Here is a 24055-nt window from a genome sequence, read left to right as displayed (position 1 = left end):
GCTGGAAATTCAAACAACACACACAAAATGCTGGTGGAACACAGCAGGACAGGTAGCATCTATAGGGAGAAGCACTGTCGCCGTTTCGAGCCGAAACCCTTCGTCAGGACTAACTGAAAGGAAAGATAGTAAGAGATTTGAAAGTAGTGGGGGGAGGGGGAAATGCAAAATGATAGGAGAAGACTGGAGGGGTTGGGGTGAAGCTAAGAGCTGGAAAGGTGATTGGCAAAAGGGATACAGAGCTGGAGAAAGGAAAGGATCATGGGACAAGAGGCCTCGGGAGAAAGGTGGGGGGGTGGTGGAGCACCAGAGGGAGATGGAGAACAGGCAGAGTGATGGGCAGAGAGAGAGAAAAAAACAAACAACTAAATATGTCAGGGATGGGGTAAGAAGGGGAGGAGGGGCATTAACGGAAGTTAGAGAAGTCAATGTTCATGCCATCAGGTTGGAGGCTACCCAGCTGGTATATAAGGTGTTGTTCCTCCAACCTGAGTTTGGATTCATTTTAACAGTAGAGGAGGCCATGGATAGATATATCAGAATGGGAATGGGACGTGGAATTAAAATGTGTGGCCACTGGGAGATCCTGCTTTCTCTGGCGGACCGAGTGTAGGTGTTCAGCGAAATGGTCTCCCAGTCTGCGTCAGGTCTCCCCAATATATAAAAGGCCACACCGGGAGCATCGGATGCAGTATACCACACCAGCCGACTCACAGGTGAAGTGTCGCCTCACCTGGAAGGACTGTTTGGGGCCCTGAATGGTGGTGAGGGGGGGAAGTGTAAGGGCGGGTGTAGCACTTGTTCCACTTACAAGGATAAGTGCCAGGAGGGAGATCGGTGGGAAGGGATGGGGAGGACGAGTGAACAAGGGAGTTGTGTAGGGAGCGATTCCTGCGGAAAGCAGAAAGAGGGGGGCGGGAAAGATGTGCTTGGTAGTGGGATCCCGTTTTCGTGAACCTGCTTTGAAGCCTCTCCAGTGTTAGAACATCCTTTCTACGATAAGGAGCCCAAAACTGTTTGCAATACTCCATGTGAGGTCTCTCCATGGAAAACCTCAGCATTACAACCTTGTTTTTATATTTTAGTCCTCTTGAAATGAATGCCAACATTGCATTTGCCTTCCTCATCACCGACTTAACCTGCAAGGTAATCTTTAGGGAATCTTGCACAAGCACCCAAGTCCCTTTGTGCCTCAGATCTTTGAATTTTCTCTCCATTTAGAAAAAATCTAGGCTTTTATTTCTTCTGCCAAAGTGCATGACCAATCTCTTCCTGACACTGTATTCCACCTGCCGCTTTCTTTGCCCATTCTCCGAATCGTTCTCAGTCCTTCTGGAGCCTCTCCACTTCCTCAAAACGATATTATAACGATAGTCCCACCTCCAAAACTACTACATTTCTGTAACGCCCGCTGCGATAGGCACAATATAAATGACAGTGCACGTTCTTATTCCATGGAACTTGAAACTATGGGAGGTTATAAATATTATTTGTTTGTGTATATATTTTGATATCCTCAGGCGACGCAATGTCAAGGCAGATCTTGCATTGATGTCGCAAAAGGTTTTCAGAATCGGGTTTATTATAATGTGAATTATTTTTTTGTGGCAGCAAAGAAACATTAAATTACTGTAACTTGCAAAATAAATAAAAATGCAACTAAGGAATAATGAGCTAGTATTCATGGATTCATGAATTGTTCAGAAATTTGATGACGGGGGGGGGGGGGAGAGAACCTGTTCCACTGAACCGTGCGTGGGTCTTCAGACTAAGGTACCTCCTTTGTCTTTTTTTAATTTTCAATTATAACACATTGAGAAATAGATTAACTGCACTATTACGGTTCTCGGTATTTTGTTTTTCTAGTCAACTGCTTATTTTAAGCCAAGCTGCATCTGCTTTTACCCGGATGAAACCAGCGATTCGGCATCAGCCGCTGCGGAGACGGGATCCGCCTTTAGCTAAACGATCGCCCTATGATTTCAGCCGATCATGCGATTGGCTTTCAGATCCGGTTGCCGCTCTGTTTCTTCATACCAGAAACCAAATCGAGGAATGAAAACCGAAAGTGACGATAATGGGGGCGGTGATGAATCAGTGCCACTTTATAAAAGGAGGGGACTGTGCGGCTGATCAGACATAGCAAGAAGACCTTTATGACTAATCTGGCCGACAGGCAGTAGACGAAGCGATCCGTTTACTGGCATTTTGATTATTTTATTTTAGTGCTGTCGCAATCGCTAGGCGAAGCAGGAGTGAGGTGGACAGAAACAAGACAAGGTGAGCGCTACAGTAACCAATAAGACGGGCGGAGATGAGTGTTGTCTCGTTGTAGATTAATGTTCGGGGTCATGAATGGGTGAACGGAATGAAGGGGAATGGATGTATTTCGCGTTCCTGTCAGCGACAAGCTCCCCAAGCATGAATAACTCAGAATAGTCAACTCTGGGCAAAGTTATTCCGGAAGTAAAGTGCGCAAACAGAACGCGGAAGTATGTTTATTATTGTAACGAAGTAACTGCAGTGAAAGACTTCTTAACACCATGGGGAATTGCTGGGGAAATGCTCCCTGTACCCCTTCCCCTATAAAGGTGACCGAATTGCGCTGTCTTCGCGAATATGTAACGCGAGTTGCGTCCTCGTCCAGGTTCTGCCGAAGATGATGTCACGAAGTGGGTGGAGATTGGTGACCCATTTTTATTTCCCAAATGCTGATCTATTATATACTGTTTCTCGGTATTTTAATCGGATTTTCCAAAACAGCCTTGTGCAGAAAACAAAAATTGCGTTGACTTGATTCACTCACTCAAAACAGGAGGGAGGTGTGCCTGGCCACCGTGATAATTCTTAGTGAAATAAATTTTCACGCAAACAGGCGTGGGAATATCATTGCCCACATTCTTGTTTCAGTGTGAAACAAGAGGGGGACCTTTGTTGTTCAGATCTTTTCTATTGACATTCAATCCCATGGCCTAACTTTTTGAACACATTGACAACATACCGGGTAAGCCAATAAATAGATAAGGCCACCTTTACGTGAGTATGGAAATAAACGCTCGCTTCCTGTTTTGCAGGATGTAATTTTACCGATAATCCGGTGTTTGTTTTCGAAACTGTTTTGGTTTTGAAATAACCATTTTCCAACAAATGTGACACCGTGAATTTGCTTTGATAACATTGGGTATAGAGGCTCATTAAAAGTTATGTTGTTTGTTTACCGTAATTGCTGCAAAATGGGAGGAGACCGATCGTAAACTGCAGTGATCCATTGGCTTGTATACAGTATTTGTTTTTTTCCTTATGCGGGGGTAAAGTAGCTGACCAATTGGTGCTGTGGTTGAAATGTTGTGCACGTCTAGTTGTGTGTCTGTAGTAATCGTTGTCACCATGGTAAAATCACCTCTTCTCCCATGGATGCTTTCAGACCGATGTGAAAATGATGTCATTGCACCATTGAATTACTGCACCGTCACGTTATTTTACAAGTAGTTTCCTTGCTCTACCTTACAATATTCCGGGGGATGCATGTCTTTTACCAAAACTATGAGAGCTGGTGCCATTTTCTGATGTTCTGTATGTAATTGCCCGCAGATAGAGTATAAACTGACGATGTTGATTGTGTGACCTCTTTATCTATCATTCGCTCCCTCAGTGAAGGTCAGATCATCCTTATGGGCATTACATGTTTTGTCCTATCAGGGAGGACAGTAAAGACAATGTTTAAGTGCATTTTAATGTAAATTTATCTGTGCAGTAACGCAAAAAAAAAACATTTCAGCTTATTGGGACACCATTTATACCCCCGCATTTCCGGTGAGCTCTAAGACTTTGTCGTGCTGAAAGTAGGAGTCGATCTAGTGAAGGTCTTGCTATCTTTTCTTTCAGTTAGTCCTGACGAAGGGTCTCGGCCCAAAACGTCGACTGTACTTCTCCCTATAGATGCTGCCTGGCCTGCTGTGTTCCCCCAACATTGTGTGTGTGTGTGGCTTGAATTTCCAGCATCTGCAGATTTCCTCGTGTTTGCGTACTAACTCTCAGTAGTTTTAACAAACCTGTAAGAAGGCTGCCTATACCGCGCTTCAACGTTGGCTCGGGTGCGTGCTGCTGACCACGGCAGATACACAGTACTCTAGCAGAATGAATTGCTCAGAGTAAAAATAACGATGACTTCATTCAGTAGATAGATTGTTCCCAAAGATTGTTACGTTAGTATTACAATTGCATAGATATACAAATATCAGAGGCGAAGTAAGAAAGAATTAAAAAAAAGTTACCTCCAACAGGAGGGGGTAATCACATCCCTGCTACAGGTTGACTCATATACCTCTTTTGGAGCAGCGCAGTTGTCTTAGTCGATTACTAAAAGTGCTGCTCAGTTCAGCCAAGGTGGCATGCAGAGGATAAAAAACATTGTCCAGAATTTTCCGTAGGGCCCTTTGTTCTATCTCAGCCTCCAGTGTGTCCAGCTTGACTCCTACAACAGAGCCACCCTTTCTAATCGGTTTATCGAGCCCCTCCCAATGGCTAACGGTTCTGGTTCCACTAACACGCCAAATGTGTGTAAGAGTAGAATTACTTTTGAGTTTCAATTACTGAATTAAAATATTGTATAAAACAATCGGGTTTAATATTTATTAAGACCTAAGAACAAACTTATCAATTCTAACAATATAAATGTTTATTAGGTTTTCTAGGGCTGCTATATTCATCACATGAATCGTTATTTGCATTAAATCTGAAGGCAGCTGCATATAAGTTTGCCTGTTGGGAAGCAAATTTATATTTATCTTTCTGTTAGGAATAATTAGCTAAAATATCTGAGATTGGCAACTTGACAGTTGAGTGAAAAGTGCAGACCAATTTGATAATTATCTTACGATAAAATGTGAGACAAAAATACCATTTCACTCTTACTGTTGAGTAAGACTAAAGGAAAATTAGGTTTGGAGTGATTAAGTGGTAATGATGCAATTCTTGTTTTGGAAAGCCATTCTTATGATGTCTGCATCACATGACAAGAACACAACATGTTTTTTGTGTCTGTGATGGTTTTGAAAGAGGTATAGGTGCTCAGTTTTATGATATAGAGCAAATTGTATTCTGTTTTACAAAGATATCTACTGACATATATTACTTACTTACTTTACTGTATTGTCACCAAACAATTGATACTAGAGCATACAATCATCACAGTGATATTTGTTTCTGCACTTCGTGCTCCCTGAAGGTACAAATCGAAGTAAATATAATAAAAATTTAAATTATAAATCATAATTAGAAAATAGAAAAGGGAAAGTAAGGTAGTGCAAGTCAGGTCTGGATATTTGGAATGTACGGCCCAGATCCGGGTCAGGATCCGTTCAGCAGTCTTATCACAGTTGGAAAGAAGCTGTTCCCAAATCTGGCGTATGAATCTTCAAGCTCCTGAACCTTCTCCTGGAGGGAAGAGGGACAAAAAATGTGTTGGCTGGGTGGGCCGTGTCCTTGATTATCCTGGCAGCACTGCTCCGACTGCGTGCAGTGTAAAGTGATCCCAAGGATGGAAGATTGGTTTGTGTGATGTGCTGGGCTATATTCACTATCTTCTCAGCTTCTTCCGGTCTTGGACAGGACAACTTCCATACCAGGTTGTGATGCACCCTAGAAGAATGCTTTCTACGGTGCATCTATAAAAATTAGTGAGGGTTTCAGGGGACAGGCCAAATTTCTTCCGCTTTCTCAAGAAGTAAAGGTGCTGGTGGGCCTTCTTGGCAGTGGACTCTGCTTGGTTAGACCAAGTCAGGTCATTTGTGATATTCACCCCCAGGAACTTAAAGCTTTTGACCTGTTCCACCTGCGCACCACCGATGTAGATGGGGTTGTGTGGTCCGCTACTCCTTCTGAAGTCAACAACCAATTCCTTCATCTTGCTGAAGTTGAGGGATAGGTTATTGTCTTCGCACCATGCCACCAGGTTCTTAATTTCGTCTCTGTATTCAGACTCATCATTACCCAAGATACGGCCTACAATTGTGGTGTCATCAGCAAACTTATATATTGAGTTTGATGGAAACTTGGCTACACAATCATGGGTGTACAGTGAGTACAGCAGGGGGCTGAGTACACAGCCTTGTGGGGCACCGGTGTTCAGAGTGATTGTAGAGGAGAGCTTGTCCCCTATTTTTACAGCCTGGGTCCTGTCTGTGAGGAAGTTGAAGATCCAGCTGCAGATCTGAGTGCTAAGACCCAGGTTCCGGAGCTTAGGAATCAGTTTATTTGGAATGATGGTATTAAAGGCAGAGCTGTAGTCAATGAAAAGGAACCTTACATATGCGTCTTTATTAAATACTACATTTGAAGGAGGATTTGAGTGTAAAATGTGACCACTTTAATTTTCCTTCTTAAGATCTCAGAGAAATTGTAACAAATATCTATTGCCTTGTGGGCATGAATTTTCCCAGCAACATCACATCACCGTTCATGTTAAGTTCACACAACTTATGAAACAGTATGTTGGATTGGTGGTAAAGAAAATGTTAATTGTGCCATGTGTGCAAACTATCATTATAAAAGAATAAAAATGATATATCATAAATGTACTATTCACCTTATAATCTCTTAATTAGTCTCTGGCATTAGTTAAACTACACCCCAGTGCTGTTACAGCATTGCAACAAGTCCCAGTTGCCCCATGTTGTTTGCTGTTCTATGAAGTTGCCATGCAAATGCATCAATACATATCATTTATGTATTCTAATTTATCCTATTAATGGGAAGCTTGCCTTAGATATTTTGAAGCAAGGAATTGTAATTAGCACTTATATCAGGCTCTGTGTAGTTATTTTAGTTACTGCCAGTTATGCCACTGGCACTTAGGGCAGCAGTGAAGGTTACCCATCTGTCTGTCCTTAGTCATCTTCTCTGTTGTGCCCCAGGTGTGGTTCAAGGTCATCGTTTCTGTATCTCTGGTATGGCACCAAGTTGCCTTTGGTCTCCCCATTTCCTCCATCCTTCAGGGGTTCAATGAGTGCTGACAATGTTGGAGTTGGCCTCTCTTCTCATCACATGCCCAACCTATCTGCAGCACTTCCTCATGATTTTGTCCATGTCCTCTTGGTGACACTGAATAAGGGTGATGAACTTAGAACATGGAGTTATGATGCTATGGCCTTCAAAAGGTTTTGGCAATCGCAAGGGCAGGATTGGCTGCTTGATGTTCCAGGGTTTAGATCAGTCCTTCTCAATCTTTTTGCCCTGCAGGAATCCTTGAAATAATTTTCAGGTCTCAGGGAAACCCTGCATAAAAACTATTGCAGGACATTTGCAGCTCATGGTACGTTAGCATGATCAGTAAGCTGTACGTATAGTTATCCAAAATAATTATAAATGCTTGAATTTTGAGAATGAATTTTTGCAAACCTTTCCTGGGAAAAATACAGGTAGTTAAGTTTAGCTTAACTTTCTTGAAATTAATCTCTTTCTTTCCCGTTCATAAATTTTAAAAACTCATAAGGCAAACATAATACATTTCTGTTAAATAACTGGTTTAAGCCAAAATAGTATTTAATTTTTCTGAAGGTAGGCTTCGTAGATTTAATTTAAATAAAGATTGCAATTTGATTTTATTTAATGTTGTTTACAACATGAACATTTATTGACAAAGTTGAATAGTAAAGTTAATAAAAACTATAAGCTACAGCAATATGAATAAAAATATTGCCTAAGACACAATTTTATACAAGACATTGAAAAAACATTTACTTACTAAATGAGACATGTCTAGAAAGCACATGGGTTAAATATAAAAAAGAAAGGCATAATAAATAACTAAATGAGAAAACTGCAAAAATTAAAACTTCACAATACAATTCACTTTTCACCTGCACAATCCACCTTTTGCAATGTTTACAACAACAGCAAAGTGGCAGGCCAACAGCTGAGTTGTGTGTAAGAATTCCTTCTTAAAATGAAAATTTCCCTCCAATGTTCTACTACACTGATGGCTGTTTGATCCTATAAGTCAGTGCATAAGGGGAAGTTGGGCGAGGTAACTCGATAGGGAGAGGCTGACATTACAGCCCAAGTTGGGTGAGTCCATTCAATGCTTGGAAAGTGCACTTCATGTTCCTCATCAGCCTCTTCTCCATCAATACAGCGCCTACCAACTATCAGCTTACTCTCCTCCCCTCCATGCAATACAGCATTCACCATTTGTCAACGGCCTCCCCTATCTCCCATCAAAAACTGGGAATGGACTCAATCAAGTAAACACGGTCCTACTGTGTACTGCCATACTGGGCTGAGAGACTTCTAACGCGATAGTTAGCTGGGCTGCTTGGTCACAGCCCACCACTGTGAGTGCTAGCATTGCGAGTTGTGTGAAGTTCAAAAAATGATGTTACTTGATGTTACACAATCTCTCGCAGAACCCTTAGCAATCTCTTGTGGAACCTCGGTTGACAAACCCTGGTTTAGATGTTTGAAAAGTGACGGAAGTAAAAGAGATGTGGGGAAGCGGCATTGCTAATCAGCAATAATAGCACAGCTTCAGAAAGGGAGAATATCATGGAAGGAATATCTACTGAATCATTGTGGGTTGGAAGTCAGAAACAGGAGGGTGCATTCAACCTATTAAGAGTAGTTTACAGCCATCCCACCACCTCACTCCGCCCAGCAACAGGGAAACTGAAGAGCAAGTAAGTGGGCAGATTTTGTAAAGGTCAAAAATAACAGTTGTTGTCATGGGTGATTTCAGCTTCTCTAATATTGATTGATACCTTCTTAGTGCAAAAGGTTTGGATGGGGCACAGTTTGTTAGATGTGTCAGGAAGGATATAAAAAGTACTGCACCTTGTACTAAGTAATTAATTTGGTCAGATGACAGATCTCTCAGGATGAACATTTCAGAGATAGTGACCATAACTACTTAACATTTAACATAGCCATGGACAAGGATGGGAGCAGACTGTATGGGCAAGTATTTAATTGGGGGAAGGCAGATTATGCGGGTATGAGGCAGGAACTTAGGAGTGCAAATTGGGAGCAGATATCCTCAGGGAAATGCACAGCGGAAATATGGAAGTTGTTTAGGGAGCACTTGCATGGGGTTCTGGATAAATTTGTCCCATCTGAGATAGGAAAAAGATGGCAGGGTGAAAGAACTATGGTTGACAAGAGAGGTGGAACATATAGTTAAGAGGAAGAAGGAAGCATACATAGGGATTAGGAAGAAAAATGAGTCAGAGCACTTCAAGGTTATGAATTATTCTGGGAAGAGCATAAGGATGGATTTAGGAGAGCTGGAAGGGGACATGAGAATGACTTGGCAAGTAGGATTAAACAAAACTCCAGGGTCTACATGTATGTGAAGAGCAGTAGGATAATTAGATAGTTGGTAGGGTCACTTAGGAATAAAAAGCAAAACATTTGCCTGGAGTTGGAGGAAGCTCTTGATGAATACTTTGCTTCAGTGTTCACATTGAGAGGGACCTTTATGATTGAGGTCAGCACAAAACAGATGAATGAGCTGGAGCATATTGAGGTTAAAAAAAAAGGCAGTGTTGGAGCTTTTGGAAAACAATAGTATAGATGACACCCTGGGGCCTGATGGGTTACTACAGGAAGTGAGGAAAGAGATTGCTAGGGCATTGAAGATGACCTTTGCATTCTCACTTTCCACAGGAGTAGTATCTGAGGATTGGAGATGGCAAATATTGTTCCTTTGTTCAAGAAAGGTAATAGACCAATGAGCCCTATGTCAGTGGTAGGCAAACTCATGGAGAGGATTCTTAGGGGTGAGTATTTGGAGAAGTATAGACTTATTAGGAATAATCAGTATGGCTCTGTGAGGGGTAGGTTGTGCCTCACAAGCCTGATAGGCTTTTTCAAGAAAGTGAAGAATACCAAGTTGAAGAAGGTAGATCAATGAATGTGGTTTATATTGATTTTAGTAAGCCAATTGGACAAGATTGAAGGCCCGTCCAGAAAGTCATGAGGGATGGGATCCATGGAAACTTGGCAGCATCGATACAAAATTGGCTTGCACAGAAGCTAGAAGGTGATAGTAAATGGAGTATACTCTGTGTGGAGTTTGGTGATGTGGTGCTAACGTGGGAATCTGTTTTGAGAACCCTGGTGTTTGTGATTTTAATAAATGACTTGGATGAGGAAGTGGAAGGGTGGGTTAGTACGTTTGTACATGACACAAAGGTTGGTAGTGTTATAGATAGTCTAGCAGGTTATTGCAGGTTACAACAGGACAGAGAGCAGAGCTAGGCTGAGAAGTGGCAGATGGAATTCAGTCAGGAAAAGTATGAAGTGATACACTTTGGAAGGTCGAACTCAAATGCAGATTCAAAGATAATGGAAAGATTTTTAGCAGAGTGGAGGGACAGAGGGATATTGGGGTCCAAGTCCACTGGTCCTTCAAAGTTGCCGCCAAGTTAATAGTGTGAATAAGGAAGCATTAGTTTGTAGGCTTTCATTATTTGGGGACTGAGTTCAAGAGCCATAAGGTAAAGTTGCAGCTGTATAAAACTTTGTTTAGACCATACTTGGAGTATTGTGTTTAGTTCTGTTCAGCTTACTTTAGGAAGGATGCTGAAGTGTTAGCGAGAGTGTAGAGGAGATTTACTACGATGAGAAGTGACTGTATGGAGATGTATAAGATTATAAGAAGCCTAGATAGAGTGGAGCCCCACTCAGCCACTTTGTTGGTCATAAGGAAGTCAAATACAATGTCAGCTTTCATTGCTAGGGCAGTAAAATATAAAAGCAAGGATGTAATACTGAGGCTTTATAAGGCATTGGTCAGACCACATTTAGAGTTTTGGACCCCTTATCTAATAAAGAATCTTCTGGCATTGGAGAGGGTCCAGAGGAGTTTCACGAGAATGATTTCAGGAATGAAAGAGTTAATGTATGAGGAACGTTTGATGGTTCTAGACCTGCACTTGCTGGAGTTTAGAAAGAGGATGGGGATCGCAATGAAACCTATTGAAAGTTAAAAAGCTTAGGAAGAGTGAATGTAAATGTTGCGTATTTAAGTAATTTTTGAGTAATATTGTAAATATGCTGTTTGATTATGCATTCTTTGTTTAAGTAATTAATTATGGTTATATATATGAAATAAGGGAATTGCATACATCTTTACCACGTGCACCTCGCTGACAGTAAAAACTAAGTTGGACTGTCATTTCAGACTCTGTCTTTTCTTTTAAATTAGTTTGATGTTTTGGAGTTACAAAACATAACCATGGAGAAGTTTCCTGTAGTGGAGTGTCTAGGTCCAGAGTGCGCAGCCTCTGAATACAAGGACATCCCTTTAGTACAGAGATGAGGAATGTTAGCCAGAGGGTGGTGAATCTGGAAATCATTGGCACCGGTGACCGTGGAGGCTTACTTAAAGAGAATACATAAAGCAGAGGTAGATAGGTTCTTGTTAGCAGAAGCATTAAAGGTTACTGGGAGGAGTCAGAATGGGGTTCAGAGGGATAATAATTGAACAGCAGTGCAAATTTGATGTCCCAAAGAGCTTAGTTCTGCCCCAATGTCTTAGGGTCTTAAGGTTGTATGGCAGCCAGTGGAAATCCTTTTTCCAGTGCAGCAATGACCAATATCAGAAGTCATCTGTTTAGGGTGAGTGGAGCAAAGTGTAGTAGTGATGGCAGAGGTGGGCTGTTTACACAGAGAGTGGTAAAGACCTGGAACCTGCTGTTTCAATAGGTTTCAGTAGGTACATTTAATGTCCGAGAAATGTTTATTTTTGCTGTGGGAGGTGGTGTTCGAGATTGATACAATAGGGACATTTAAGAGGCTTTTTGATAGGCACATGGATGAAAGAAAAATAGAGAGTTATGGCCTATGTAGGAGGGAAGGGTATATTGATTGGGAGTATTTTAAACCGTTGTAAGATGAAGGGTCTATACTGTGCTGTACAAGTTCTGTGTTCTATAGGAGTCCGCTGTAGATGATGCTTTCAAATTGTAGCATTTGGATAATCTTCATGTCCTTTTTCAGGGATCGATTTTATTTGCCATATATATTTACATGTACTAGGAATTTGTTGTGCTTTGGTGTGGCATGCAACAAAAAATAACTATTCAACATTTATAAAGAATTATATAAAATAATGCTGGAAGTATGCATATGGAATATACTGTGTATAAATAAATAAACAGCAGCATGTATTTACAATGTAGACAGAATTATAAAATGTTTAGTTACAGTGCACTGCAGTTACTGCGATAACTCTGGGGGAGAGGTGGAAGCTAACTAGAATAGTTGATCAGATTAATTTACCGGTAAGTAAAAATGCTGATGGAACTCAGTAGGCCAGGCAACGTCTATGGAAAAGAGTAAACAGTTGACGTTTTGGGCCAAAACCCTTCATCAGATTAACTGCCTGGGGAGGAAGCTTTTAAGGTGGTGTGAAGTTTTTGTTTTAAAAGTCCTGTAGTTTTTGGAAAAACCAGTTTGTCCTGTTCCTCTGAAATCAATTGTCCGACCATGTGGTGAAGTAGTATTCTGGTGGTGAATTAATCAAGTCAGTGACATTTGTGGTAAAATCATGTTGACTCCATGAATCCTGGTCAAAGAAAGAGGAAAAATACATCCTATTTTTAATTACTAATGAATGACATGCCCAGCAAGCGATTATGCCTAGCTATCAAAAAGTGGCAGGGTAGCATTGTGTAATGAAATAACACTAGTCATTATAGAGAATGGACGTTTGATTAAAGTACCAGAGGTCAGCCAGTGCTTCTGCAACCTAGACTGGAATTTTTGTTAATTTTTAATTTTTAAAATTTTTTCTCAGCTCAGTTCAAAACCTGAGGTACAGGCATAGCCAAGCATGCTCATTTCTCAATTGCTAGGAACTTTCAGACTATTCTAGTGGTGTTCTGAAGATTTACATAACTATTCCTGTGTAGGCATAATTGTTTAATGTTTTGTGTAGTGACTTTGGGATGATAACAATTGCAGATATTACTATTGGGGCAATGGATACTCTGTTCGTGTTCCATAGTCTTTCAATTTCTTCTTTTAGTTCAGCACTTTTCTGGTGTTCTTCACATTGATTTCTATATGTGTATGTTTGGAATGTCTACGTCTATTTAATAAGTTCTTCTTGCTCGTTTATCTTGTAATATTATATCCAGATGGTTATCATGGATAGTCCTATTTTTAACAATGTATCAGTCGTAATATGATTTGTGGGACTCTGACTCTAAAACTGGATCGGGCTTGTATTTATGGTGAGCTATGGTGTTTTTTATAAGAGTATTATTATTATTATTATTATTATTATTATTATTATCATCATTATCATCACATGTACCAAGATACAGTGAATAGTTTGTCTTGTGTACCGTTTGTTTCGTTACACAGTGCATTTGAGTAAAACAAAATAGAACAATAATCGAACAGAGTAACATGTAACAGCTACCGAGAAATTACAATGTATCCCCCGCTTTACGAATGTTCACTTCACGCCGCTTGGCTTTTACAAAAGACCTACATTAGTAACCTGTTTTTGCATTACAAAGAGGATTTTTGCTTTTACGGAAAATTTTCCTATATAAGTTAATGGTTCTTCACTTTACGCCATTTCGGCTTACGAAATGTTTCATAGGAATGCTCTACCTTTGTGGGGGGGGGAGCAAAAGGTGCAAGATCATGATGAGATAGATTGTGGGGTCAGGAGTCCAATTTATTGTACTGAAGAACTACAACCTAATCTTACAGCAGCAGGGCAAAAGCTGTTCTTGAACCTGGTGGTTTGTGCTTTTGGGTTTTTGTATCTTCTGCCCAGTGGAAGAGCCGAGAAGAGAGAGTGGGTCTTTGATTAATAGGCTGCTTTACTGAGGCACTGAGAAGTATTGACAAGTTCCAATGAGGGGAGGCTGTTTTCTGAGCGATGCTGAACTGTGTCCACAGCTTCATGGTTTCTTGTGGTCAGGCAGAGAGCTGTTGCCGTGCCAGGCCATTATGCCTCCAGATAGGATGTTTTCTTTGGTGCAACAATAAAAATTGGTGAGGATCGATGGGGACAAGCCAAATTTCTTTAGACTTTTGTGGAATTAGAGGTGTTCAGGTGAGGGCTAGACATATACCAGCAAGTATAAACTAGCATACACAAAGTGCTGGAGGAACTTAGTCAGTCAGTCTGCATTTGTGGAGGGGGATTAACGGTTACCAGTTCAGGCCAAGACCCCACATCATGACTGGAAAGAAAGAGGACATTTTGTGGGAAGGGGGGAGGAGCTCGAACTAGTAGGTCATAGGCAAGGACAGTAGACCATAAAACAAAGGGGAGGAGGTGGGGAAGCAAATGTCATCAGTTTGGAGACTACTAAGACAGAACATGAAGTGTTGCTCCTCTGGTCTGCATCTGGCCTAAGCGTGGCAGTAGAGAAGGCTGTGGATACACATGTCACTGTAGGAATGGGAAGTGGAATTAAAGTGGATGGCCAATGGGGGATCCTGGCTGTTCGATGAAGCAATTTCCCCCAGACTGTGTCAGGTTTTGGTTGTCTTTATCCTGATGGCATCAATATTCCACTAACTTTTCACTTCTGTTTTCCCCATGCCTTTTGTTTTCCCTGATACTTCTGGCCTCTTTACCCCCTTCTCTTTCCTCTCCCTTGCCCTTCCAACCTGCCCATCACCCACACTTTCCTCTGTCATGTTTACACCTGCTTTATGCCATGGTCGACTGTCCCCTATATTTACTTATCAAGTATTTCAATGTACTGCTGTCGTAATGTTAACAAGTTACACAACATGCCAGATCTGATTCTGATTTCTATCAAATTTCATTTTCTTCAGCCCTTTGCTTCTTCCACTTATCGCCTTCCAGATTATCAAATCATTCCCACTTCCCCCGCCACCTTCACCATCTCCCCATCTTCCCTCTTGCACCTGGATTCACGTATCACCTGAAATCTCTGCTTCTCCCCTGCGCCCCCCCCCCCCACCCCACCTATTCTGGCTTTTGCCCTTTCTTTTCAGTCGTTTTGAAGTGTCTTGGCTCTAAATGTTCATTTTCCTCCATTGACCTGCTGAGTTCCTCCTGCATTTTGTGTGCGTTGCACTAAATTTCCAGCATCTGCAGTTTCTCTTGTTTCACCAAGCACGTAGTATTCAGAGGCCAATCTTACAGAACTGTGTAAAAGTCTTAGGTACACACATAATATGTATATTATATATATTGCTAGTTTGCCTATGACTTTTGCGCAGTACTGTATTTGTCAATGTGGAGCAGAGAGCGAGTTTGTAAATCTGGCACGAGCGAAGGGTGGAATGCCGTGGGAGCGGTGTGGCAGAGGAGGAGTGCCAGGGAGGGGAGGGGTGGCGCACGTGCAGACACACTCAGCCCTAGGACACCAGGCAAGATCATTTGAAACAGTTGGTTTATTGATCTTTCTTCCTTCCCTCTCACTTCCCCATTTCTCAACCATGTTTACCTTCTCCTAGCGCCCTTCCCATTCTCAGTCCACAATAGAGACCCATGTCAGAATAAGATTTATCATCATTCACATGTCATGAAATTTGTTTTTTTTTTGCAGTGGCGGTTCTGTATAATACATAAAATAACTACAGTATTGTTCAAAAGTCATCGACACCCTATCTGTATGTACAGTATATGCCTAAGATTTCTGCACAGAACTGTAAATGTCCCATAGCTGTCCAGACTAGATACTAAATTTGGAAGATTAGTTTGTAATCCCGTAAAAACCATCCCTTCAGGTATGGAAAACTCTGAGCTTTATGTAATGCTGCATTAATGTTTACAGCACAGTGCATTCGATATATAATCAGGTGACAGTGACACTTTGCAACTTTGCTTAAACTTAAACAAAAGCTAATAGCTATTAATTTATCATTGAAACTTGTCCTTGCACCAGGCAACATCTTTGCACACCCATTCAGTGAGGAATGTGCAACTAGGTATTTGCAGACTTCACATGCCAAATAGTATGATGTTTATGGATAATATTTTTCATATTGTTATTAGGGTCTAGCTGATTATTTGTAGCGATGTGAAGTACAACATGTTGCTTAGCTGATTTCATATACGTAATCTTGAACAATTGTCTGGTATTCCACCCAGCATTCCCATTAATGTGAAAATGATCCACAATGAGAAAATAATTCTTGTGCTTCTAATTATTTTACGGGGAATCTCTATTTCTCTTAAATTGAGAAGAGATTGTGCGCTGGCTCTAGAACCAGAATTAGAATCAGGTTTATTATCACTGCCATGAAATTTGTTGTCCTGTCACACCAGTACAGTATGACATATATAGAAAAATACTAAACAATAAAAATTTTCAAAAAAGGAATAGCAAAGTAATTTCTGTTGGATCATGGACGGTTTAGAAATCTGTTGGTAGACACCAAGCTTTGAGTGTGGATCTTCAGGTTCTTGGGTTTATTTGTTTAGGAATTTATTATTTTTAATTTGCTGAGCTATTTATAAGAGTACATGAAGAAAATGTGCAGGGAATTATGATAACATACTTCTCTAAGTAAATCATTTGAAAATGTTGCTAGAGAAAGGAATGACATTCTGTGTACCAGCAATGAGAGGATTCTCTGATCTCAGAATCACATTCTGACACTCACCAGCATTGATTGTGATTCGGTGCCAAGCATAAAGCACAGGGCGTACCACAACACAATAGAACCCGCAAATTACAAGACAATATTGCAAACAGCCATAAACAATCAACAAGTACTAGAATGGTCATATGCTTAAACATCAACAATCAAACTTATATAAATGTAAACAGATACTTTTAATCAAATTCACAATCAAATCAGGAGATCTAGAGTCATCATTGAAATACCACATCATAAGGTATTTCCAATGAATTATGGATTTGGTTATTTTAACAGACCATCCTTGTGTAATCCCAGTTTCTAAACTCTTCACTGTTAGGATGGTTAACACGTGGAGTAACAGAATATCTAATTTTCCTAGGATTCATTTCCTGGGGAATTCAGTCAGGGGGCCATTGCTGATACTGTTATGTTTGGCGAGAGCAGAGAATTTGGGCATATTTTTAATTGTTAGTAAGTGTCCTTTGAGATCTGCTGATGTCTGTGTGCACATAGTTTGGGTAGAGACCGGGTTGGATTTGCCTCTGGTATCAATTCAATCAAATAGATTGCTATTACTTGTAATCTATGTTCTGCTAACAACGGTTGCTTGAACAAACTTCAAGGACAGAAGACAAGAACAAAATAGAGGAAGCATTATGAAACATGTTTTTTACTGCTTTTTAGACATTAAACCTTGCACCAGGTTTTCTTGGAAATCTCTACTTGTTGCTGGTAAAGTAAATGACATGTAATGGCTTGATGTCCTTCACAGAGCGAGCCATTTCAAATGGATCCAGGCTACAGGTTGAGGGGCCGAGAAGGTGAAGTGGAGAATCCATTCAGGAGAACAGCCATAGCAGAGCAGTCAAGACGAAATCCTAGAAGAGGGGATGGTAAGAGATTTCTTTTTGAAGATTACTGACTGTTCTTTAAGTCTGTATTTTAGATCTAGTTTTCTTTGTCTTTTACAATGTTCTTTTCTTCTTCCTCTTTTTATGCCTTTCTGAAGTATTCACCATTTACCAAGGTAGAAAGGCAGGTAAGTGACCTGCTTCCAAGCCTTAATGATTGCTGCTTGAAGCTGGATTGATAGAGAGGAATGGTGAGACCCTGGGATAAGAGGATCAGCTTGGGAGTGATACAGGACCTCAGGGAGACAGCAGGACAGTGGGATTAGATTGGGATTGATATATACAGTGTGCAGAAAGTTAGTCTTAGAACTGCTGGGTCTGCTGCTAGGTTTGGAGGTCAATGATTCAAGGGTACATTGTTTTCATCACCTCCATTCCTGTGGTTAGAGGGTGGTCACCCAAGAGCATTAGAAGAATGAAAGAGGAGAGGATTCCTACCGAGAGTCCATTTCCAGTGGATGGAGTGTCAGCAGTTAGGCTGAAGCATAAGGGGTTGACATTTACAGCTGTGGTGAGGCAAAATTTTTTCACCGAGAGTTATCAGCCTCCAGAATTCTCCATATTGGAGATTCTCAGGCATAGCATTTTCATCACATTGATAGATAGATTTTGAGCTTTATGAGAGTTTGAGGTTATTCCAATTTGACATACAAATGGAGAAGATCTTCCAGAATCCTGTGACATGGAGGAGTAGGTTTCAGTCATTGACTGGCCTACACTTAGGCTCCTTGTTCTGGTTATGCTGTTTCTAAATGATATTCTGCAACTTAACTTCGAACTCTTGCATCCAATAAAAAGACTTCATGCATAATGCCTCCTCTAGTAGCAACTAAGATGGGGAACCAGCTTTGTTAGAGTACTGCATCACAGTATTTAATTTCACAATGTATGTTCAAGGCACAGGTTTCAGCTAAATACAGTCGGCCCTCCTTATCCGCAGGGCATTGGTTCCAAGACCCCCCGCGGATACCAAAAATCGCGGATGCTCAAGTCCCTTATTTAACCTGAATCAGTGAGCTCATCTTTAGGACCCAGCGGAACCCCAGACTTTATTTAACATGTTCAGAGCGGTGGGCATTAGGACCCGGCGTAGCTCTGAATCCGCGGTGATTCTGTTCACGAAAATAATTATAATCGCTATTGAAAACAAGGTGGAAGTAATAAAGCGATCAGAAAGAGGTGAAACGCCATCGGTCATTGGAAAAGCATTAGGCTACAGTCGGTCAACGATCAGAACAATTTAATGGAGCATGTGAAAGGCACTGCCCTGATGAAAGTTACGATTATTACTAAGCAACGCAGTGGTTTAATTATTGGGTTTTGGGTCTTTGATCCTCCACATCAACCCAGCACAGTGGAGAGCGCACTCGGAAGCGGTCTGTCACTGGATCAAACTCGGGAACTTCCCAAGCCCGGCGCTGAAACATATGTTCTTAAGTGTTTTATATGCATAGAAAGGTAAAATATATACTATATACCAAGACAAACGTTTGACTAACTGACGCTAAATAATACCGGATGTACCTGTTCCGACTTATTTAATAAGAGAACTTCCGATTTTTTTTTCAATCCCGATCCACGATAACCCACGTACATCCTCCCGTATACTTTAAATCAGCTCTAGATTACTTATAACAGCTAATACAATGTAAATGCTGTGTAAAATAGTTGTTATACTGCATTGTTTAGGGAATAATGACAAAAAAAAATCTGTACATGCTCGAACAACAAGTGCTGGAAGAGCACTTTCGGGTTTTCGCGATTCGCGGTTGGTTAAATTTGCGGATAAGAAAGGCTGACTGTATTGTTGTGTTCAACTTCTTCAACAGTGCAGACATTTATTTCAGAACAAGAAAAAATTGAGTCAGTTGTTGATTGTTCTCTTTCTTTCCCCAAAGAGGAAGCGTTAGTATTTATTCCTCTTACACCTAACCACTTTTCATTTACTTCTTGCTTTGACTTTACTTTTTTTTTGCATTACTTTCTCATGTGTGTCTTACATTTTCCATTCTTTGACTGTTGACCTTTATTCCCTGGATTGTAAATGAGATTGGCAGGTTTGATTCTGAATAAAGCCCTGCAGTATTAGATTGAGCTTGAATTTGTAAAACCATCCATTAAAATATCTTTCTTGCTAAATTATCACAAAATGGATTAGAACCTATGAACTATTAGCAATAAAACAATGATGACCATGTAAAATATGCATTCGTCACGAGAGTCCTAGAGGAGCTGAGCTTCATTGATTACAAATGTAATGGATCTGAGAAAAAGAGGACTACATTGATTCCTATACCACGATTTTTGTAAACATTCACATGTTGATTGGCCACAAGGGACAATTTCTGATCTAGGTGCATGCTGTGAATCTTGTTTCCACTTTCTCCTCTTCTGGAGTCCACCTAACAGCTGAGGTAAGTGTTCGGGGTGTGACATACGAAGATTGGATCATGGAATTGATTCTAAATAGTAATGGGAGTTCAGCAGACTCCTAAAGATCTTGTAACTCTGAAAACAAAGAGGTTCTTCTTGTGTCCTGACCAACACACACAGAAATAAATTTTCATTTCCAACAAAAATAAAAAAAATGCTGGCAGACTTCAACAGGTAAGGTAACATTTGTGCAAACAGAAACAATCAATGTTTTGATTGTATGACTCTGTCCAACTATAAGTTCCATATTTCCATCACTTGCAGTTTTAAAAAATATATATTTTTATTCACTTGTCATTTCATCCTTTTGATTATAGGACTATAGCACACAGTATTCATCTTGTATTTGCCCACCCAAAGACAGTCAGAATACTATCAAAGGCGGTCACTGGCTATGATACAATGTGGGAGATCCAATACACATGTAATCTCGGTGATTTTATATTTTCTCTCAGCCAGGAAACACAGCCTGTTTTCAAAGTGGCATTCAGATAGTTATTAAGTACACAGCCAATAAATGAAACTGTAGATAAGAAACTGCAGATAAGAAACTGCAATATAATTAGATGGTGAGTTTCAACTTTTTAAAACTAGAATGCGATTTAAATTCAAGAAAGATACTATGTTAAGCAGTAATTTTGAGAACAGCATTTTGATGGTAAATGCAATATTAGTTGTAGGATAGTTGGGTTGTTTCAAGTGACTTTTATAATGCCCAATTAATTATATTTAAAATAATAATACTGAAAAACTAAGGTTGCATTGTGTGCTGTGGTCCTCTCGAACTGAAGAACAGGCATTGTCCTGAATAGCAAACTATTGCATGGAATTTTGGAGCTCTTTAGATTTACAGTTAATAGAAAGGATAAGAGTGCTTTTGAAAGCATGTGATAATACACAATTTGACTGAAATTTAGAATGTGTTTTCCTTTTCAATGTTTTCAGCCTCTGCAGAACGAGCTTTACCACAAGGATATCATTATAACAGGAACCAGAGAAATGCCACAGGAGCACCGGACAGAAAAGGTGCACCACATCCCAGAAGAGCACTTTCAACACCCAGGCCGGGAGAGTTTGGAGAAAGGAACCAAGATCGTAACTTCAGTCACAATCCCAAGCATGTAGATGGGAGGCAAAATGGTCCCAGAGCAAATCGGAACACAGCTGGTAGAGCCCCCAATGTTCAGGGCATTTGTCAAGGCCCCCAGCAGGGTATGAGGGACCAACACAAAGAACAGAGACATGAACCATGGAGAAGGAACGACCTTCCTGAGGGAGGCAGAGGGAGACAGGCTGAAATGCAGGATAATCCACACCATCAGGAAAGGAGATCTCACAAAGTACCCACAAAGGACAAAGAACACAGTGTGAGAAAGTTAGGTTATAAAACACTGGAGAACCTTCTGGATAAAGAGCCATCTGAAATTGTTATAACATTAGCCTGCAGTTCTGGCCTGAAAGACGTATTAAATAAAAAACTAGACATAAGTTTCATCCAACTCGTTTGTAAAGTTTTGTATAAGGCTTGTCAGTCCAAGACTGATCGTCAGAGCATTCAACACCTCTTGGGCATGGTAAAGGACTCTCAGTTTCTGAAGGTTCAGTTACCTCATTATGTGGTTCAGATGAGTACAGACCCGGTGCTTGCCCGTAGAGAGCAGTACCCTGAACATATTGAAAGAATTCTGTTCTTGCTTCAGGAATTAGTAAGCATCTTTCCAGCCAGTTCAGTTCAAGAGGTGTCTATGGTAATTTTGGTTTTGGACCCTACGGTGAATACACTACGGGCTGCTGGGGTTTCAATTGGTGAAGAGATTGAAAATAATATGGAAAAGATAAAAAATATAATTCAGCACTTACAGCAGAGAAAGCGCGATGGAACGCTAAAAAATGACACCCTTATGTTGCTAGATGATAAGGAAACAAATCCTGAAGACAACTACAGAATGATGACCATCTATCCTACTTACAGTGAGGTGCATCTTGAAGAGAAGCCATTTCTGCGACCTAATCTAATTACTGAAAAATATGCGAGCGCTGAAGTGTACCTCGACACTCATTTTCGTCTTCTGAGAGAAGACTTTGTGAGACCTTTGAGAGAAGGTATCTTAGACTTGCTTCACAATTATAATGGCAAAGGCCTGAGGAGGAAAGTATTTGACGACATCAGAGTATATTTCAATACCCGCATCTTAGTCCCCCTGTGCACGGCTAGTGGTGTTGGGTATAAAGTCCAGTTTGACACGCAGCCTTTGAGATTTGTCCGGTGGCAAAATTCAAAGCGTTTGCTGTATGGTTCGCTTGTGTGTATGTCCAAAGACAACTTTGAGACATTACTTTTTGCAACAGTGTCAGATAGGGATCCTAAGAAGCTCAAAGAAGGTATTGTCTATTTGTCCTTTAATGCACGAAGCCGGCCGCTGCTAGCTGAAGTAGAACCTTCAGATTGTTTCTTGATGGTGGAAACAACAGCATATTTTGAAGCCTACCGCCATGTTCTTGAAGGACTACAGGAGATACAAGGCGAGGATATTCCCTTCCAGAAGTATATTGTAGAATGTAACACAGATATCCAGGCCCCAAGATACTTACTTTACAATAACCAATATGACCTTGAACCACTAATGAAGGAAAAATTAAAATGCTCTGAGGAAATGGACAAAGACCCATTTCAAAGTTTGATGAGGAACACCAAAATCAACGTTCTCAATAACACATCGTGGCCGTCAAAGGAAGCGTTGAACTTGGATGAGTCACAGATGAAAGCTCTGAAGATGGCACTGACTAAGGAACTGGCCATCATACAAGGGCCTCCTGGAACAGGTATGCTTGATGAAACATATTTTTTAAAAATTCATGCATTGCATGCTTTTAGAAAAAGGTAATCTATATCTTTAAGTCATTTATTTTGTTTCTAATATTCTCCCTCCCCTGTTCTCTATTCTGTAATTGTATGAGACTGAATCTTTGGGATTACTGTGCACGTAGCTCCTTCACAATACTGGTTTACATAGATGTTCACAGGAGATGGTCACAGTCCTGCTGCTGGACTTCAGTGGGACCTAATGATCATTCTACTGCCCTCGCAGTACGTGTGTACAAAGCTAGGCTGGGAGTTAAACACCTTCTCAAAAATCACCCTGGCTGGAAGCTGTCTTCAGGGTTTTTAATGAGGAAAAAGTAGTAAAATGATAGAGTAAGATATGTATTAAATTCAATACAGAAACTTGATATGAATATACAAATACCACAGATTATTCTCACGATCTGTGTTAACCAAGGCAATATACATGCAGCATAACATTATTATAGTGTGTAGATCAGAGTGGGCCTGTGGCGCAATGACAGCTTAATAGCGATAAATTTCCTTCAGGTACAGTGACTAAAGGTTTACCAATATTAAGTAGAACCTAAGACTCACCGATATTGCTGTTTCAAGTGCAAATAATGGATGGATGGAGATGGTTGTCTTTCTGCCATGAGTTTCAAAATGAATCCCAAATTACCTGTACGGGAAATGATGTAAAAGGCAGCTTATGTACAGGAAATGATGTTCATACAAATTGCACTGCTTACAAAGTGAACATCACCTTTCAAGGCAGAGCACAATCATTGCACTTTTGACTGGAGCTTCCCATAATACACAAAGGGAAATGTGTGAGTCTAGGGTGAAATGAGGATGAGGGAAAGCAGCCTAATGGCTGTATCTAAGGGCATGGGGATTGGATTAGTGAGTGGCTGTGGCAAGGAGTGTGTCCAGGGGTAGTAATGGATATGCACTCAGTGGCCACTTCATTAGGTACACCTGTACAGCAGCTCGTTAATGCAAATAACTAACGAGCTAATCATGTGGACCAACTCGATGCATAAAAGCATGCAAACGTGGTCAAGAGGTTCAAGTTTTGTTCAGCCCAAATATCAGAATCAGGAAGAAATGTGATCTGACTCTGACTGTGGAATGATTGTTGGTGCCAGATGGGGTGGTTTGAGTATTTCTGAAACTGCTGATCTGGGATTATCACACACAACAGTTTATAAAGGTTACAGGGAATGGTGCGAAAACAAAAAAGAAATCTGGTGAGGAGCAGTTCTGTGGGTGAAAACACCTTGTTAATGAGAGAGTT

General features: G+C 40.6%; 1 protein-coding gene across 4 annotated transcripts in view; it reads left to right on the top strand.

The window, feature by feature from the left end:
- Positions 1–1944: 1944 nt before the first annotated feature.
- znfx1 (zinc finger, NFX1-type containing 1) overlaps positions 1945–24055 on the top strand; it is a 56950-nt gene continuing 34839 nt past the window's right edge. The window contains exons 1-4 of one of the 4 annotated variants that reach the window (XM_073061611.1): positions 1945–2280; positions 17360–17480; positions 17597–17626; positions 20877–22754. In XM_073061611.1, coding sequence (XP_072917712.1) covers positions 17375–17480; positions 17597–17626; positions 20877–22754 — 2014 coding nt within the window. In that variant the 5' untranslated portion in view covers positions 1945–2280; positions 17360–17374. Of the gene's footprint in view, positions 2281–2871; positions 3037–17359; positions 17481–17596; positions 17627–20876; positions 22755–24055 lie in introns of those variants that run through there. The other 3 variants (XM_073061613.1, XM_073061612.1, XM_073061614.1) reach the window with 3 other exon arrangements.

The sequence above is a fragment of the Hemitrygon akajei genome, chromosome 11 (genome assembly GCF_048418815.1).
Source record: "Hemitrygon akajei chromosome 11, sHemAka1.3, whole genome shotgun sequence".
Lineage (NCBI taxonomy): Eukaryota > Metazoa > Chordata > Chondrichthyes > Myliobatiformes > Dasyatidae > Hemitrygon > Hemitrygon akajei.
Note: the sequence above shows the minus strand (reverse complement) of the source record. Positions and strands in the feature narration are given on the sequence as shown.